Source organism: Bidens hawaiensis, unplaced genomic scaffold, assembly GCF_021521415.1.
Source record: "Bidens hawaiensis isolate Kalapana, Puna unplaced genomic scaffold, B.hawaiensis_p1.1 tig00012474_1, whole genome shotgun sequence".
Lineage (NCBI taxonomy): Eukaryota > Viridiplantae > Streptophyta > Magnoliopsida > Asterales > Asteraceae > Bidens > Bidens hawaiensis.
The window spans coordinates 92,849-111,225 of record NW_027492021.1 but is presented as its reverse complement, the minus strand read 5'-3'; the positions used below and the strand labels follow the sequence as shown (position 1 = coordinate 111,225).

The 18,377-nt window shown below is 35.5% G+C and overlaps 2 protein-coding genes and 1 pseudogene across 3 annotated transcripts; 1 reads left to right on the top strand and 2 right to left on the bottom strand.

Annotated features, from left to right (window-relative positions):
- Positions 1-4,486: 4,486 nt before the first annotated feature.
- Positions 4,487-7,508, bottom strand: LOC143541188 (epoxide hydrolase 1-like; annotated as a pseudogene). The gene is made up of 3 exons (XR_013136719.1): positions 7,049-7,508; positions 6,072-6,313; positions 4,487-4,743 (listed from the first exon to the last, which is right to left on the bottom strand). The product of XR_013136719.1 is annotated as an epoxide hydrolase 1-like (transcript).
- A 5,160-nt stretch (positions 7,509-12,668) lies between these two features.
- LOC143541186 (large ribosomal subunit protein eL18y-like) lies at positions 12,669-14,645 on the bottom strand. Its single transcript, XM_077034071.1, has 3 exons — positions 14,522-14,645; positions 13,207-13,389; positions 12,669-12,899 (listed from the first exon to the last, which is right to left on the bottom strand). The coding sequence occupies exons 1-3, from the start codon at positions 14,582-14,584 to the stop codon at positions 12,741-12,743; spliced, it is 405 nt and encodes a 134-aa protein (XP_076890186.1). The 5' UTR covers positions 14,585-14,645; the 3' UTR covers positions 12,669-12,740.
- Positions 14,646-17,069: 2,424 nt separating this feature from the next.
- On the top strand, positions 17,070-17,522 carry LOC143541204 (uncharacterized protein At5g01610-like). Its single transcript, XM_077034085.1, has one exon. It carries the CDS (start codon positions 17,070-17,072, stop codon positions 17,520-17,522), a length of 453 nt encoding a protein of 150 aa, XP_076890200.1.
- Positions 17,523-18,377: the final 855 nt, after the last annotated feature.

Genomic DNA, 18,377 nt, shown 5'->3' with positions numbered 1-18,377 from the left:
TCTAATACCGACCAATCCTGCACTGTCATCTAAGTTTTACCCTACCCTAAGAGGAAGCGCCATTCATTTCGATCACCCTAAACCATTTTAATATTTTAATTAAAAATTACCATTAAAAATAAAAATAAAGCTTACCATTTTTATAAAATAAAAGATAAATTGTGAGAATGAAAACTATTTAAAATTTAAACTTATTTCTTTTTAAAGAATTATGTTTAAAGGGAACGATTTTGAAATAAAAGTTAAAGGGCTAGTGTGTAGTTTGAGGGCAAAGTGATCATATAAACCATCATCCTCATCCCATTTTCCTGCGTTTTTTTTCCGGTTTCAAGTTCCAACCACCCCTCTAGTTCCGACAGTGTACCCTGGAGCGCTACCCGCGGCCCTCTCATGCCATCCTAAGAAGAAAATTTGACTTTAGTTTACAAGAGTAATGCATTATGTAAACATTTAACATTATTAATGAGTGTGTGATTTATATTTTAAAATATTACCACAACACAAGAACTAATAAAAAAGGTTCTTGTAAGTGAATTAAATAAATCTTATATATATACATTTTTATTGAGTTTTCTATCCATGTTTATTTCAACGATTCAACTTACACTCAATACTCGATAGACTCGAGTTTTAAGTTTAAACAAGCATTACCGTGCATTATTTTAAATTCAAAAATAAAAAATAAGATAAAAACAAAGGGCATTGAATGAAGTCAAGAGTAGATAGATAAAAGGGATGACAATTGTCATAAAAAGACGGGAGGTATGGTGTCTGTAATGGGAATGTGACATATGAATGATGCCCATGTGTTGTTACTGCTTCATCATCTTATCTCTCAAACTCAAATCATTTCCCTTTATATTCATGGCTACATTTTATATATATTATAACATATAGTACGTCTTGCCTATTCCAAAGAAAAAGGACGTTGTGGTCACATGAGACTTGTCTGTTGTTTGTGAGCTATTCGATTTCATTTCGTTAAAATATCTCAAAGCAAACTAGGTTTAAGCGAGCTTGATTCTAAGATTCAAATGCTAGGCTTATCTGAGAGGCTAAATAAGGTATGCATCTATATAAACTAAATAACTAATAAAAAGAATGAAACAAGTCGAGTCTAAGCTTGGACTTAGAGCTTGAAACAAGACGAGCTAAAGCCGAGGACTCTATTAAGTTAAATGAGTAGAGCTCAAGTTTAGGCGAACAAAAGTGTGCCTCGGCTTGTTTTACTTGTGGAAACATTTTTGATTGGTAAATTCAATAATAAAATTAAGAATGGTTAACTAAATAAATTAAACTTGATCAATGACGTGTGTTGTAAATTTTTTATAGCATACTAAAGTCATTGTTTTAAAGTTATGGACGTAACGTTTTAACCGTTTTATGTAATTAGACGAGAAACTGTAAAATTGCTTAGTGATTCACAAGCTAAAACTTGGAAAATGAAGCTACACATTTTATTATTAACTAGTGATTTTCCCGTGCGTTGCACAGTAAAATTGGTCGTTAAAATCCGGATGCTGCAGCAGCGAATCAACACGAATTCAATCAATAGTAGCTACATTTATTACGGTATTAGAACTAAAACAAATTGGAAACAAAAAATTAAAAACAAAATTTGAGGTACGCCAATGGTGTGGCGTCGGTTGGTCCCGGACGACAGCAAAGCGTCAACACGAATTTAGTCAGTATTAGATACGTTCGTTATGGTACTGAGACTAAAACAAAATTAAAACAAAAAATTAAAATTAAAACTGAGGTGAGCAAATGGAGTGACGTCGGTGTAAAAAGAATTTCAAAAAAAAGAATTGTTATACTGAGTTCTTTCGAGTTCTTAAAACTCAAAGGGGTTCTCATTTGAAATAATCTCTTCTCTCTATATATATATATATATATATGTATATGAATATATTATATTTTTTTAAACAATGATAGTCCTGCTTTTGAATAATTCAAAAGAAAAAAGTACAAAAATGAAGAAAAATGATCGGCTACCGTTCTCACCAATCGTAACTTAAGATGTTTGATGAAAAAGATTTTAGCACTAGGTATTGTCATTACAATGAAACTCGAATTTAGTGAGGAAAACCTGAAATTTGTGTGAGGTTTGATATGATCTTTGAAAATTTTCACGTGTATGATATTTATAATTTGCAGGATTAGCTAACCTGATTACCCAATAACATAGTCTCATTTGTTTATGGCAATTATTTTTTTGGTAATTGATCAATAGTTACCTGATGCAATCAAATAATTATATTTTGTAAAAACTCAATAGCCACTTGATGGGTTTTCGGTCAGGTATACCCTACGTGTATTTTTGGACCAGGATAAATTTTATAATCAAAGGAGGTTGGGATTACCTAAACATGTCCCAAGCCCAACTCATTGCCATCCTTATTTAGCACTTTGCACAATTACATCACTTTTAATTTAACATAGTTCCCTAAAAAGAGAATAGCTACGCATTCACAATCCATTTGTATTATTCTTATCCTTATAATTTAACTAAAGATGACAATTTTCTAAATTTATCTTTCATTTAAAAAAAACTCTCGTAGTCACATCTCATTCTTCATCCATATCCTCTATTTTCTTTATGCCCCTATGATTTAACTAATATGTATATATGTCATCATTTAATAGGTTGTATGAAATTGGAAACTAATGAATAGTGTATCCCTAAATATAGGAATTCACTTTAGGCTTCCCTAGTTATGTGGATGAGGTATAGAGATAAGAATGAATGGAATGGTGTTTTTAAGCGATTTTCTTAAATTTTAAAGATAAGGATGGAAAATAGATTGAGAATGCTCAAAACATTCATACGTATTATAGAAATATACAAACATTCTGTTTTGGAACCGAGTCAGAATGACACTAACGCACCCGTGCCAAAACGCACAAATATGTACATATATAAGGCTAAACCAATTAACTCTAGAAAGGTTACAAAAGATTCACTAGTTACAAACGGGTTTAAGAGTAAAATCATGAAAGACTGGCTATAAGATGCTAGAAGTCAAGAAAGCTTTGATGGGTTGCATGCATAGAGCCCTACGCCTTTCAAAATCCACATGGCTACGGACCTTGGTGTCTTGCTAAGCCACATGGGTTTGGGTCAAGCCACATGAGTTTGGGTCAAGTCACATGGTTATTAACCCCATACCTCTTTCACCTTTTCGCAGAGAATAATAAGATGTATAATGCACAAAAAGGAATGTCATTTCGATCCACTCAAAATGACTTTACATTATGTTACCACAATGTTGGACCATGTCTTATTCATGCATCATATGCCTATGTCTTTGAAGTGAAATGTATTGTTGCTACAGATTTTATTTGCTTATAACTATTATTATCTTTATTCTTATATTTAAAGTTTATGGGTATTTCAAGAAGTGCGGCATTAGGGTAGTTGACAATTTGGCGTCGAACAGCGGTATCGCTATAACATACTAACATATGAAAGGAGTATTTTCAAATAGGGTTGCAAATGAACCGAATCGAACATTCTGAAACTCGACCATTAACATAATCACCCAAAATATATACGAGGTTAAGTACTTAACATAATTATTTGAAACGTTTTGACGTAAACTACAATTTAAAAAGTAAAAACATAAAAAACCTTTAATGACCGGGCATAATAAGCAAGCGTAAATAAACATAATACTGAATGTTCACGAACACAATCACTGTTAATCTGTTATGTTCATCTGCGTTCATTTTCTAAACAGAATTTCTTGTTTATCTTCATTCGTTTACTGAAAGAACAAACGTAAGTGAATGTCCCGTCAAACAGTTCATGAACGTTACACTAAGGACTCGTCGTTCGCTGCGTCTAGAACCCTCGTCTTGAATAGGGTCGATTCATATCTATCAAGGAAAAAGCTGAGGCTTTAAGCCGTTAAAATTTAGAATCTTGTGTCTTAACATTATCTTTTGCATTTTAGTTAGTATACAAGTTTGGGTACCACACACTTCAATTCATCAATAATAATAAAAGGTTAGTCCACCCTGTTCTTGAACAATTTATATGTAATCTTTCACATATTCATGGTTTTTAAGCTTAGGTTAAACCGATGCCATCTTGCCATTTCCACTTTGGTGGTTTGGTTAGGGATTTAAACTTAGGTTCATCTAAGGGTTTCTTTTATTTGTCGTCACATGTTCGAATCCTACTCATGTATCATATTTTCCGTGTTTAAGCCTGGGATGAAGCACCATGAGAGTTTTCCAAGGATTTTAGCCAAGTGTTGGCGTTCAAAAAATAAACCAATGCAATATTTCATGGATTCAGTGACTGCTAAAAAATAGTTAAACCACCATGTTATCGAACAACTTATACGCAAATTTTCATTACATTATAAGCAATTAATAACAAGCTAACACACATTATTCCATCGGTTCAATGGCGATACCCGAGAACAAACTATAATACACGTCCCTGTCGATTACCTTAAACCGGACCCTATAAAAAACAACATAATAACTCAAAACTTCTTGATGAAATCATATATGTGTTCACTAACTTCTTGGGCCTTTTCTTGGTTGATAAAATGAGCAACTCCTTCCATTATCACAAGTTCTTGCAAGAAAGGAACATGCTTTTTAAACCCTCCTTTGTGAATAAAATCCTTCACACCAGGGGTATTATAAGTAATATCCAAGTCCCCTACAATAAACTTAACCGGTACCTTAATTTGCTCACCGGTCCACGCTGCGGTCAACTCCCAGTTTCTACAACAATTACACACAAAATAATATAAACTATGAATAATATAACAGAGTTATAACATTATTACCATACTAATATTCAATTCAACTATCATACTCTACTTAACGCTAATCCCCTATATATAGGCTTATAATTACGGACTTATAATACAGGTAACATAAGTACCAAAATAATAGCAACTTAGGGAACTAATAAAATTCATATTACTGTCATATTACAAGTGTAAGTTTAATCATTAAGTTGGCACATTAATATGAAAACATAATGACCAATATTAATACCTAGATTATTTACGAAAATACCCCTAAAAAGATCTAAAAAGGTTGTATGCTTAAAAAAACAGACTTCGGTTGACTTTCAACTTGTATGACCAAGGCCTGTAGACGAACCAAACGATCAGTGAACAGTTCGTGAACCGATTGGCAGGAAGTTTGTTTATTTAAAAAATGAATAAACATGAATAAAAAAGGTTGTTCAATTAGTTAAACGAACGGGCATGATTAAGAGTGTAAACGAGCCGAGCTCAAGCTCGACTAAGCTTGAGGTCAGCTCATTTTGACTTATGAGGGCTCGACCTCGAGCTTGGATCGTTTCGAGCTCTTTTTTCTAAAGCTTGAGCTCGGCTCGTTAGTTGTTTCTCAAAGCTTGGGCTTGGCTCATTTATTATTTATTCATTAATTAATATACGTTTGTTATTTTTTATATTGAGAAAAACTTTAAACGAGGCTAAGCTCGTGTGATACCATAAATGAGACAAAGCTCAGCTTGAACTCGACTAGGTAATGTAAAACTAATACGTAGAAGTCTTAAGAGGTAAAACTAAAACACACACAAGGCTCGACAACTCTAAACAAGATTCCCATACAAGGCTCGAGCTTGATAACTAAACTAGCTTTATTTGAGGCTCGGGCTCAGAAAAGCTCGGCTCGTTTCGAGCTTTTTATCGATCTGAGCATTGCGAGTGGCTCGGCTCGTTCATTCATTTATATTTGTGAACGTTCTTCATTTAGATTCGTTTTTGTCTGTTCATTTATGTTCATTTATATTTGGCCCAACACATTCCTCTTCACATTACTTTTAACTCAGTTATGTTCGTTTGTTTACGTCGTGAATTCTTTGTTAATTAAGTTAACGAAAAAATATAAATGAACACGAACATGCTTATTTTATAAGCGACCATAAATTAGAAAGAAAACCCTGATCATTTAATTATTCGTGTCCGGTAGTTTGTTCGGTTAAAGTGACCCAACAATAAACGGGTCGAAATTTCCACATCTCTTAAACATAAGGTGCAACATGAACCCACTAAGAACATGAAAAGATGACTTACAGGTCCATGGCCCGATAATAATTCAATCCACCAGTAAAACTCGTTCGTTTAAATGTGTTGGCAAAATAATTAACATCGTCTTCTGATAACCAAGATGGAAGTGGGATTTTAGCATTCGGGTTACCCCCGAGCCCGACTTCTTTAGGGACACATAGTAGGCCCGGGTTCCGAGATGCAAGAAACTTTTTTATAACTAATGCAGTGTCCACGCGAGCAAATTCTTCTTCTGCTTCACCAGGTTGCTGCATATTATCAGTTCATATAATTGTATTGGGGTGAGATCATGTGCACATCACTTTTATTGTGTGAACTGTACGAAGCAAAGAGCAAAATGCGTGCAGCAAAATACAAGTAGAGTAATAATAATTATGCCACACTTTAAAAGTAGTGCAATTATTACTACGTGCAGCAAAATACATCGCGCGGACTTTTTCTTCACTTCGTAAGTTCGCATACTTTACACAATAAATGCTATTTGTATTTTATCCTTACACTAATTACATAAATGATTTAACTACACCAAATTACCAACAAAGTAAAAAGGTAAAAGGAACAACACATAACAAGCATGCAAACTAAGTATGCAAGAAATGAAGGTTAGGGAAATTAAAAATACACAAATGTTAAGTGACCAGATAGAGAATCTAACATGAAACAAATTATGGGTAGGTGGGCTTGTATGATGTTATGTTCATACCATAAGTTTTGTAGAAATTGTGTTAAGATACTCTTAATTGTAATTATTAAAGATTTTGTCTTGTTACCAAACCGGTACCGATCCGGAAAAAAGTTCAATTATTTTGATAATAGTCCATCAATTTAGGGGAAAACAAAACCGCATTCATATAAGTAAATAACAATTATAATTCATATAGCATAGCATGGTTGTACAAATCCGGCCTAGGTGCTGATTAATCCCGATTAATTGCTAACCAAAATCATAATTTTAATTTACGAATGATATGGTTAAAGATGACCTGGAATCTGCATATATAATAATCATCCCCAAACATAAGACGCATGGACTCAATTGGCTTTCTCAGCGGATGCCTGGGACTAAACACCACACTCATATTCACCAACGCCTTGATTCGATCAGGTCTTAACAAGCAAAAGTTCCAGGCAATAACGGCGCCCCAATCATGAGCAACGAGGAAGACCTGGGTGAGAGCGAGGGCGTCCAGGAGGCACACGAGGTCTCCGACAACGTGGAAGGCGGTGTACTCGGCGGCGGAGGGAGGGGCGTCGGTGCCGCCGTAGCCGCGGAGGTCTGGGGCGGTAGCCTAAGGCGGAGAGGTGGAGCATCTGGTGGCGCCACGAGTACCAGAGTTCCGGGAAGCCGTGGAGGAAGAGGACTGGTGGGCCTTGGTTGGGGATTTGGGCAACGTGCATGCTTATTCCGTTCACCAGGATGTTGCTGTGTTGGATGCTGTCCATGTTGTTCACGGAGCCGAGGAAGTGAAGTGGTGTTGGTGTGGGTTTGTCGGCTTCAGAAGATATTATTATTATTTTGATGATTGATAAAGTAATCAATTTGCATGGAAAACGACAAGATTAAATCAACGCTAATAGTACTTTTATTTTATTTATGTAAAGTTACGTAATAGATGTGAAACACATTGCTATTATTGGGTTGTGTCGTGCGGTTTAAAGGGTTCGATGGAGGTAATCGGGTGGATTGGTGATCCATCCGTGATCTAAATTGTTCGTTCCAAACAAATAAAATAAAAATGGCTTACCATGATGACACCAAACCCTTTTGATACCTTATTTTTAATTTTTTTTTTCTATTTTGTTAAAATATTTTTAGCCTATGAATTAGTGTTGGTACCGTTGAGAACAACCAATATCTATTTTTACGATTTAGTGTTGATGCATTCGACACCGACCGAATTCGTGTTGGTCTGCTGTCACAAAGCACGAGTTTTTGTTATCGTCGATACCGCCAATGATTCTGGCCGAACATGCGTCAACTCACAACCGTAACAAGCATTTTTTTTTGTTCATCGTCGATTTCAGAAGAAGATATCAATTCTTAGTCAAATGGTTAGGGTAAATACTTATAAGCTAAGAAAAAATCTACATAAAATATGAAAAAAATAAAGATATGTTTTGACACTTTAGAGTTTAGACCTGACCTGATTTGATTGGGGGCATCTAAAACAATTTAAAAGTTATTTTACACATTATTTAAGCAAATATTCCTTCCACATTTGACCTCTTTTAAACACTTGCATTTCAGTTTTTTAAGATCATTTCTAAGTTAAATGTTGGTACATAAATGCTTATTACAAGCAATTTATGTTGGTGATATTATAAATCTATATAAATGCAAACTATAAGATACACATATGTTTATAAATATAACTCCTGTTTGCCAAAACCGAGTCAACCGAACAGAAAATCATGCAAAGGAGTAACGAATGGCGTGAATGTTTAACACAAATTTCTGGCAGGGAACCTTCAGATAGATGAACTACGGGCTTAGGTAACTGACCACCCTTGCCTATATTTATACCGTAAAACAGAACAGTAGAACACTATTAGCCTAAGTAAGAGTGATAGAATTTCATGTGACCAACCTCCAACATGAGAATAAGTATTGTTTGTGAGATAGATAGTATAGGTTTTAGTTAGACGCTATAGCATTTTTCTTAGGTCCTTGAAGTATTTATTTAGACTATCATCGGCATCCCCATCGTGACATCCAAACATGTAAAGTAACTGCCAGATCGTGGATTAATGGCGGTCTGTTCTTATCTAAGTGGACCTGACCCTGGTCAGTAGAACTAGACGTGCACAAAAAACCGGTTCCGGACCCAAACCGATGGAACCAACCCGGAACCGGTTCCGGTTCGTACCCGGTATACCCCATGCCCGGTTAGGGTATTATAGTACCTGGATAACCCTACCTGGACCCATGTATTTGACAAAAAATCGGTTCCTACCCGGAACCGGTTCCAACCCGATTTCGGTTCCTACCCGAAATAACCGGTTCCGCCGGGTTTTTTCCTAAAAAAAAGCCGTTGTAACTGGTTCCGTCGGTAATATAGCCGTTGGAACATGTTCCAACGGCTATATTATCGATGGAACCGGTTTTTGAGCTAGACAACTATATAAAGGGTTGGATGATCACCTGTTTTACCACTCCAACTCAAAAACATCAAGAAAACTTATCGGTTTACACTTTACACTCCAATTTTTTTCACTCTAATTTTTTTCACTTCCATTCCACCACCACTCGATAACTAGTTGTTATGGCAAGCCAAAACAAGGGCAAAAGAAAGGCGGCGGCTACCGACTCCGTTTTTATTGACCCGGTTCGTGCCGAAGATGACGTCGGAGTTGCAAAGATCCTCCCTCATAACCGCAACGAAGAAGTATAACGGAATTGGGATTTGGTTGAGTTGCTTAATGGAGACATTAAGGCTCGTTGCAAATTGTGTGGCACTTATTTAAAGCATGATTCGAACTCTACTTTAAAGAAGCACGTCGAGAAGAAATTTTGCAAGACGTTGAAAGAAGTTCCCGCCACGGTCCAAGCCGAATTGGGTAAAGATGGGGCAATATTTCGTTACAACGTGAAAGCGGTTCACGATAGGATGGCGAAGTTCGTGATTCAACAAGGTTTGCTGTTTAACCACTTCGACAACCCTCAATTGACGGCCTTGATTAGAGAGACTCTTCAACCGCGCTACACCCATGTAAGTCGTACCACTCTTCGATGTCATTGTCTAAAGTTGTGGGAATGTGCCAAAAAAGATTTGATTGATTTTTTTGACACTTTACAAACGGGTGTCAACTTAACTAGCGATGTTTGGTCGGCACCCCATGGGTTACCGGAATCGTACCTTTGTGTGACCGCGCATTGGATCGATCCGGTATCTTGGCAAATGATGAAACGCGCCATCGCGTTTGAAAACTTTCCGTTTTCACATACCGCAGAAAAATTGTTTGAAATTTTGGATGGGGTAATAACCACTTTTAACTTGAGGGAAAAAAATTTTTCAATGTCGTTTGATAACGCATCTAACAATACAAAAGCGGTAGACAAGTTATATATAAAATATACACCACTTTGCTACGGAAAGTTTTTTCATACTCGATGTGTTGCCCATATTATCAATTTGATTGTTCAAGATGGTCTTGACAACGAAACCATGGAGGGCGGTTTGAGATTATTTAGGTTGATGTTACAAGATATTTTCAAAAGTGGAAAAAGAAGACATCTTGAATACAAAAACTATTGCAAGTCGGTGGATAGAAAATATTTGGAGCCGAACTGGGACGTTCCAACCCGTTGGAACTCGACTTGTAATATGCTCGCTTGTGCTTTTTCCCAAAAACAAACTATACATGCGTTTCATAGAACGCTTGTGGATCGTTGCGAAGCCGATATGTTTCCAAACGGTGCTTGGGATAATATCGGTTACTTCTTGGAGTATCTTGATATTTTTAAAACCGCAACAACTAAATTGTCGGGGGTTTACTATCCTACTAGTTGTTGGGTTTTGCAAGAATTATACAACATCTCCTTGAATTTCAAAGACTTTGAAAACAAAAATGACCTTTTCGAGCACATTGTTGACCCAATGAAGAAGAAGTTCCTAAAATATTTTGAAGGAATACCACCCGTGTTTACTTGTGCCGCCACTTTAAACCCCTACATAAATGTTACCCGGGTTGAGGCGTTGATCGAGGAAATATATGACAACATGGGTGCGCACGAGATCGATCCGATGGCGTCGACGGAAGCAAAGGATTCTTTCAACAAATCCCTTCAAGAAATCTATGACCATTACTTCAAAATATATGGTCCAAGCTCAAAGTCGACTTTTGTGAGGCAAGCAACATCAAGTAAGCCATGCAAGGACAAGCTTATAAACATGATGAATGCGGTTCGTGAGTCAGCGGCTAAGCGGCAAAGGGGTAACACACCAACTAGTGAACTTGGCCGATATAGTGGAGCAAACTATGTAGAAGGTGCAACGGTCGAGGACGTTCGCAACCTTGACATTTTGGCATGGTGGAAAGGAAAGCAAAACGAATTTCCTATTCTTTCCGCCATGTCTCGTGACTTGCTAAGTGTCCAAGCTTCAACGATTGCTTCGGAATTGGTTTTTTCACTTAGTGGAAGGATATTATCGATGCGAAGAACCAAACTCACTCCCGAGTCCTTAGAGATGTGCATTTGCCTAAAGGATCATTTGGACGCGGTGGATCGTATACAAGACATGACAAACTTTGAAGACAAGATACCACTTGAACGTCCAATTCAAGAGATGGAAGAAGAATCTTCGGGTGAAGAAGACGAAGTTGTAGAACTCGACTAATTTTAATTTGTATTTTTTGTATTTGTTCTAATCATTTATGTACTATGTTACACGAATCAATTAATTAATGTAACAAGTTTTTTAAAGTGTTATTTATTTGTGTTAAATAAAAAACTTGTCTTAAACACTTAAACTAACTTTTAAACATATAATAATTATAGAACATTACACAACGAAGATTATTGCAAAACGATTAATTACAAACATTATTAAGCATAAAACTAAAAATAGCAAACATTGTTCGTTGTTTTCGTCCCGCCATCTAAGACCATCAAGCTTTGTTACCGGCGACAGGGGCTTGACTTGTAGAGCCGGACGACTCCCCGACTTATCCTTTTTTGGCATCCAAATGCTTTTTTTCCTTGCAATACTTATTGGTATGCTTTCGAAGGGTGGAATTCGATGTCGCCTTCAAAAACTTTCCGCAGTATTTGCATCGCGCCATCTCCTGTGTGTCGGTCATGACACACAGGTCATAGTGAACCCAAACCTTGGGGCATCTTGGTTGCCAATGGTAATGGTAAGTGGTTTACCAAGAAATTGAAGTGTTTAACAAGTTAGGGGAGTTGGTTAACAAGTTCTAAACCTAGTATGTCTATATATAGTAAGTGGGGGTGGGTATAAACATTCAAAACCGGTTCCAACGGTCTAAAAACGGTAAAATAGCCGCTGGAACTGGTTTCCAACGGTCAAAAATAATTTAAACCAGGAAAACCCGTTGGAACCGGTATTCGGGTATAAACCGAACCCGGTTCCTACCCTACCCGGTTCCACTGGTTCCTGATATTTGCCTACCGGGTCGGGTCCGATTCCTGACAGGAACCGGTTCCATTTTGTACCTAGTTCTTAAAAAACCGGTTCCTACCCGGTTCCGGGTTTTAAAAAAACCCGATTTGTGTACCACTAGATAGAACCGGTTCAAATCTGCATTGCACTTGGACCATATTAATTCAATCGACAAATGATAAACTACAACAAATCGATTATTCAATCAACATTTGATTTTGTAATGGTAATTGGGGGGTAAGATTAAGCCACCTTGGTTGAAAGTTCTTTGCTAGTTGCAACTCCTACCAAAAGACCCCCTCGGATTAAACGTCGTCTAGTTTATTCATAAAAAGTAACAGAAAAATAGATACAGCATTAAAAAACTCAAAAAGTTGTATACTTTAGCAATTAAGAAAAAAGCATTATAGTGAAATGACAAAGCAATCACAACATCAAATAAAACAATTCTGAAATATAATATAGAATTCAAAAGCCACAAGAAAGATTCTAATAGCAAAATTCTGATTCAAGTTTCAAACAGCAGTAATATAAAAGTCTTTGAGAATGCTTAGTTTCTAAAGCATCTGCTGTTTCTTCTTCCTCTAGCCTTCTCAAATTTCCTTCCTTTCGACCGCACATACGGCTTCGTATGACTATGCGGCACACCCGCACCCTTTCCAAAATGTTTAACCGCTTCACGCGAGTTCTTTGGACCTCTTACAAGAACCTACACCAATCATCCAAATAATAGTATCTATATACCGAAAACTAACGGGTAAAACAAAATCTGAATTTTCAGCAAGCTGATCTCGAGTAGCCCACCAGCGACACTTCTATAAAAGCGATAAGCTTGTAGAAGAACAAGATGTTATACTTTGGATAATCTTAAAAAAGTGTTTATTAATATTAAATGAAAGCAATACGAAAACAAAAAAACAAACAAACAAATTTAGTAAAAATTAATTGATTGGTTAAACACGGAAGGTGATAGTGAAACATATAGCAACAGAGATGATATAGAATGAATAGCATACAGTGTTCTGGCCAAGAGGGGCCTGCAGAGCTAGCTGGTCAAAGGTCAAACATTCTCCACCAGCTATCTCAATCCGTGTGCGTGCTGTCTCGGTAAACCTTAAAGCAGTGACTTTGAGACATGGGATTTCATGAACCCTAACATCCTCTGTTACCGTCCCAACAACCACAGCAATTTTATCGTCCTAATTAAACAACATTTATAATCATAAAAATTAAATAACAATATTATTCATAATTTACACCAATATTCTTGATTATGGATTTGCATATTACATATTCAACGCCTATTGATTAACATATCAATCATACATGAACAAAAACAATCACATTTCAGAGGCATCATAATTTTAGCTTTGAAACTGGTTTATCGACTTGAGTAATCAGTATTCGCTAATCAGGATCAAACAACTAATAGATTAAAGCAAAATACAAGCAGCTAATTTCAGATTTTATCTCAAATCCAACAATACATTTCTTTACAGCTGTTTTGTAGATGGGTCTACAAACTAGATTGTTTTTAGCCCTAATTAACACCGTAAATGGTACATTCAAACATCTCATTTTGTTCATAACAAGGTTTATAACGATTTAATCGTATTTAAAACAACAAACTATACTATTTCACTTTCCAATCAATAATACAACACAAATTGCTAGGCGCGCTCATGGCGCATAGCCCTTGCCTAAGGCCTAGGCGCAAAAAAAGTGAAGGCCATAGAAAATAAAAGCGCACTTAAATATAAAAATTAAAATATGTTATGTATTAGAAAAATAAGACTATTCTTAAAAAAAACAAAAGCTATTATAAAACATTTAAAATTATCTAATAGCACCAAAAGATTTAAAAGAGTAAAGATTCAAATGCAATTCCAAAACTTGAATAAAAAAATGTTCAAAACATGAAAACCAAAAGTTCAAAACTTAATAATAGTAAAGGTTCAAATGATCATTGTTCTTGATGGTCATCAATATCAATAAACGTGTCGCCAACTTAGAAAAGCGAGGGCCTAGGAACTAGAAGCCCATATATTGAGCATAGCCTAGAAGACGGGCCTAGGCGCAAGAAGCGAGGACGATTAGTAACGATGATATCAACACAAATCAAGAACTGATGTTTATAAATTCAACAAACAATGCGATAGCAAATATCTAAGCAGCAACTTAAACATATACACCGGGGTGTAAACAAGCCGAACCTAGCTAGCCTATGCTCGAGCTAGACCTCAGCTCGTCTAATTTGAATTAATAATTAGCTTATGAATAACATCAACACAAATCAAAAACTGATGTTATTATATTGTTTTGTAAGTATACCTTGCCAGACATGTACCGAATCAATCTCGATAAAGAAATCGGAGGCTTATTGACTTTGCTCATAAACAACCTCTTCAAAATCACCGCATTGAAGTTACTTCCAGTCCTCCTCACCAAAAACCGATAAAGCAAACAAACTTATTAAACCCAATCAAAATGAAAGCAAACAAACCAAGGGTAGTAGGGTCTTTAACAACCTTAACGAGAAGTTTAAGGTAGATATCATCGGACCGAGGAGCGTTCCGTTTGGTCCTCTTGCTCTTTCCACCGGCGACAAGATCTATACCCTAATTACACATTATTATTATATATACGTATAATAAGAATTATTATTACTATTATTATTATTAAGTATATAAAGTTAAAGAGAACGGAAAAAAAAGATTGTTGGGTTTCCGGCGAGTACCATGACGGCGATGGAGGAAAACGAGTTAGGGTTGATGAACACCAAGCCCATAAATGGCTTGGCTAAATTAAATATGTGTTGATAGATTGGATTGCAGGCCACCTTTTTTGGGCTAAATTATATTATGTGAGTTTGACCCGTTGGGCTCTATTCCATCCGTCTTCCTCAAATTCAACGGGCTTCCAAAGTTGTTTTTAGTGTCCACACATGGCACCAACGGCTCGCATCCTCATCTACGACTAACAATTTATGTGATCTAAATATTGTCTTTCAGTTCGATTATTTCTTTTGATGCTTGTCATGTAGGGAAATCATCGAAACTATCTTTGTTATCTTCCAATTTTAAAAGTACTTACATTTTTATTTAATTTTTGTAATGTTTGGGGGCCGGCTTCCGCTACTTCTTATGATGGACATAATTATTTTATTTGTGCGCTGATCATTTTACCTGTTATATGTGGATTTTTCCCTTAAAACAAATATCAGATGTCTTTGCCATTTTTAAACGATTTGTTGTTTTTGTGAACGCCAATTTGCAACCAAACTTAAATCTGTCCAAACTGGCTTGGGTGGAGAATTAGGAACCTCTCCATTGTTTTATCTTCTCCTCGTATTATCCACTGACGATCATGCCCCCACACTAGGGAGCAAATCAGCTTCATTCAATGCTGCCATAGACATGTGGTTGAAACAGTTTGGTGTTCCATCTCGTTTTTGGCACTTCGCGTTTGATACGGGCTGTTTATCTTACAAACTGCATGTCATCTTGGACCTCCTCAAACAATTCTCTTTTTGAAAATATTTTCTTGCGCAAATCTGACTTCTCATTTCTACATGTCTTTTGGGGTCGATGTTATCCTCATATTCGTCCATACAATAGACACAAAATGGATTTTCGTTCACTTCCTTGTGTATTTCTCGGGTACAGTCCTGTCCACCATCGTTGTCTTGACCTGACAATCGACAAAATTTATGTTGCTCGTCATGTTAGTTTCATCATGAGTCACTAACCTGTTATAGTAACATCCGGCCCCTCAAATACCATAAAAACCGACATACTTTCTATTTTTACTAACAAAAATCGCTTAACAATGTTTTACACGTTAAAGTCACTTCACATGTTAAATTTGAACAAAAAAATGGCATAACTTATGAAGACATATTTTTTTTGCTTATATCGTATACATGTAATACATAGTATGCTAATATGAACAGTCTGCGTGTCTAAAATTAACACATAAGTGAATTTTGTTGATATTTTTTATTTTTACTTTTCGTGATGTGGTTATTACTAATTTTGTTTTGTTTTTATTCATTCTTTCTAATTCCAATTATATGCTTATAACAAATTGAAAGACAAATTATAACAAATGCATCAACCTAATCTTCGTACTTCTCTAAAGAACAAGAGCCGTGTGTAGAACCACAAAACCCGTTTTGCCAGTAAACAAAAATCACAACTTTAACGAAGTATTGTACTACAAATAGCTAAATAATTAGCACATGGTAAATAATTGACACATAAAGCAAACGGGCAAGAAACCAAGTTGCTACTCATGTAAACAAAGTCAAAATTTTGCACCAGCAATAGATATCATCAACAATGCGACAACCTGCAAATAATATGCAACTCGTGCCAAGTTATTATAGTTCCTCAAGTTGTGCAAGACATTTTTGTGAAATAATGACATACCCCGTAACACACCTATTCGTTTGCTTTATTTTTCTTCACAAACGATTTTCGAATTCAAACACGTAAGCAAAAATAATAATAATTCCAAATTGTTTTCATAAGTTATGTCATTTTTTTTCCAAATTTAACATGTTGATGGACTTTAACGTGTGAAAAGTTGTTGAGTGACTTTTGTGGATAAATCAAAAAGTATGTTTTTTTTTTTGTTTTTTGTATTAATCCTTTATATTTTGGTTTTCACACCAGGTCCTTATTTGATTAATAATTAACTTGTAATATTCAAAACAAGTGAGTCATAAATGTTTTAAATATTTTGTACTTAAATAATTAATATTGTTGATTATTATACTTTATACATAAATGCTGGTATACATACATTTTTGAATGTATTTATATGTCATCTTGTCTTAAAAGACTAATACGTTAAAATCCATCAGAAATACAAAAAAATGGCTCTCTACAAACCAAATATGGCGACGTTGGAAATGATGTTGTTTTGCTTTACTGTTAGCCTGTTATTTTCATTTACCAAGGGAGATGGTGAACCATCGGTATATCAAGTTCTACAAAGCTACAACCTCCCGCCCGGTCTTCTTCCAAACGGTGCTTCTGGATACACCCTCGACCCTAAAAGTGGTCGGTATTCGGTTAATCTAAGTAGTATTTGTGAAGTCAATGTGGCAAATTATGAGTTCCAATATAGTCCCTCAATCACTGGTGTGATTTCTCAAAATAATCTTCGGGAAATGGGTGGTGTGAAGGTAAAAGCAGCACTCTTATGGGTTGGTATCATGAATATCAATAGGAATCAAGACCAACTCAAGTTGACGATTGATGGTATTGGAGACAAAGAGTTCCCAGTTAATGTATTTTCCTTGTCTCCTAATTGTAAGCAGTTGTAAATGCTGTAACGATAGTTCTATTAGAAGGGGAATTTGTAACATTTGATATTTTCAATGAATGACAAATATTTATTATTTAGTTAGTATGAATTAATTAGTAACTATTTTGTTAATAATTGGACCCTAAAAGGAACGGACTTAAGGTAATTATACCTATTTATACCATTTATGGAATAAACCTCCACCATCTAAAATATTGGTTTGCACGTACATCTAGATCCAACCAAGTAAGTTACAAAGAAAACGTGAATAGCTCGACACCAAACGACATCTATAACTCCAGATCTTGACTAACTCGCTAAGGAACACATTCATAAAAAAAGGTTTATCATTCGTGTTTAGAATCCATGAAAATCAACACACTAATAGATCGGGCTATGGGGATTGACAAAGTTAAAAACTTGATATCTAAAGGACCTTGGAATATATATACTCTAATAAAAGATTACTCATTCTTGTCATATGTCAATCTCATAGCCCTTTTCATCTTTTTTTTTCAACCCATTTTAATATATTGTCCTTATCTTTTAAGTCATTTCAATATACGAGTTCAATATTTCTATTAAATGTATATCCTAACTGATTCGTTCATTAATATTAATGGTGAAATAAGAAAATAAGGAAATCTCAAAATTGAAGTTGCGAACATGTTAGAATAAAATTTTAAAGCCACAGGTAATTGCAAATTAAAGAAACTAAAGGTGCATCGTTGTCGAAAAATTTGGATTTGTATGGTAAACTACAAATTGTTTTTAAATTAGGATTCGAGCAGCAGTGTATACAATTTTATATAAGTTTGGTTTCAAATTTAGATTTAAAATTTTTTTATATGCATTTTAACTCAGGAAAATGTAT

Excerpts from the sequence above, each read along its gene's own strand:
- LOC143541186 (XM_077034071.1), bottom strand. The coding sequence starts at position 14,584 with ATGAGCAAAGTCAATAAGCCTCCGATTTCTTTATCGAGATTGATTCGG. Across the intron at positions 13,390-14,521 it reads TTCGGTACATGTCTGGCAAG|GACGATAAAATTGCTGTGGT; the intron begins GTATACTTACAA and ends TTGTTTAATTAG. Across the intron at positions 12,900-13,206 it reads CCCCTCTTGGCCAGAACACT|GTTCTTGTAAGAGGTCCAAA; the intron begins GTATGCTATTCA and ends TGATTGGTGTAG.
- LOC143541204 (XM_077034085.1), top strand. The coding sequence starts at position 17,070 with ATGGCTCTCTACAAACCAAATATGGCGACGTTGGAAATGATGTTGTTT.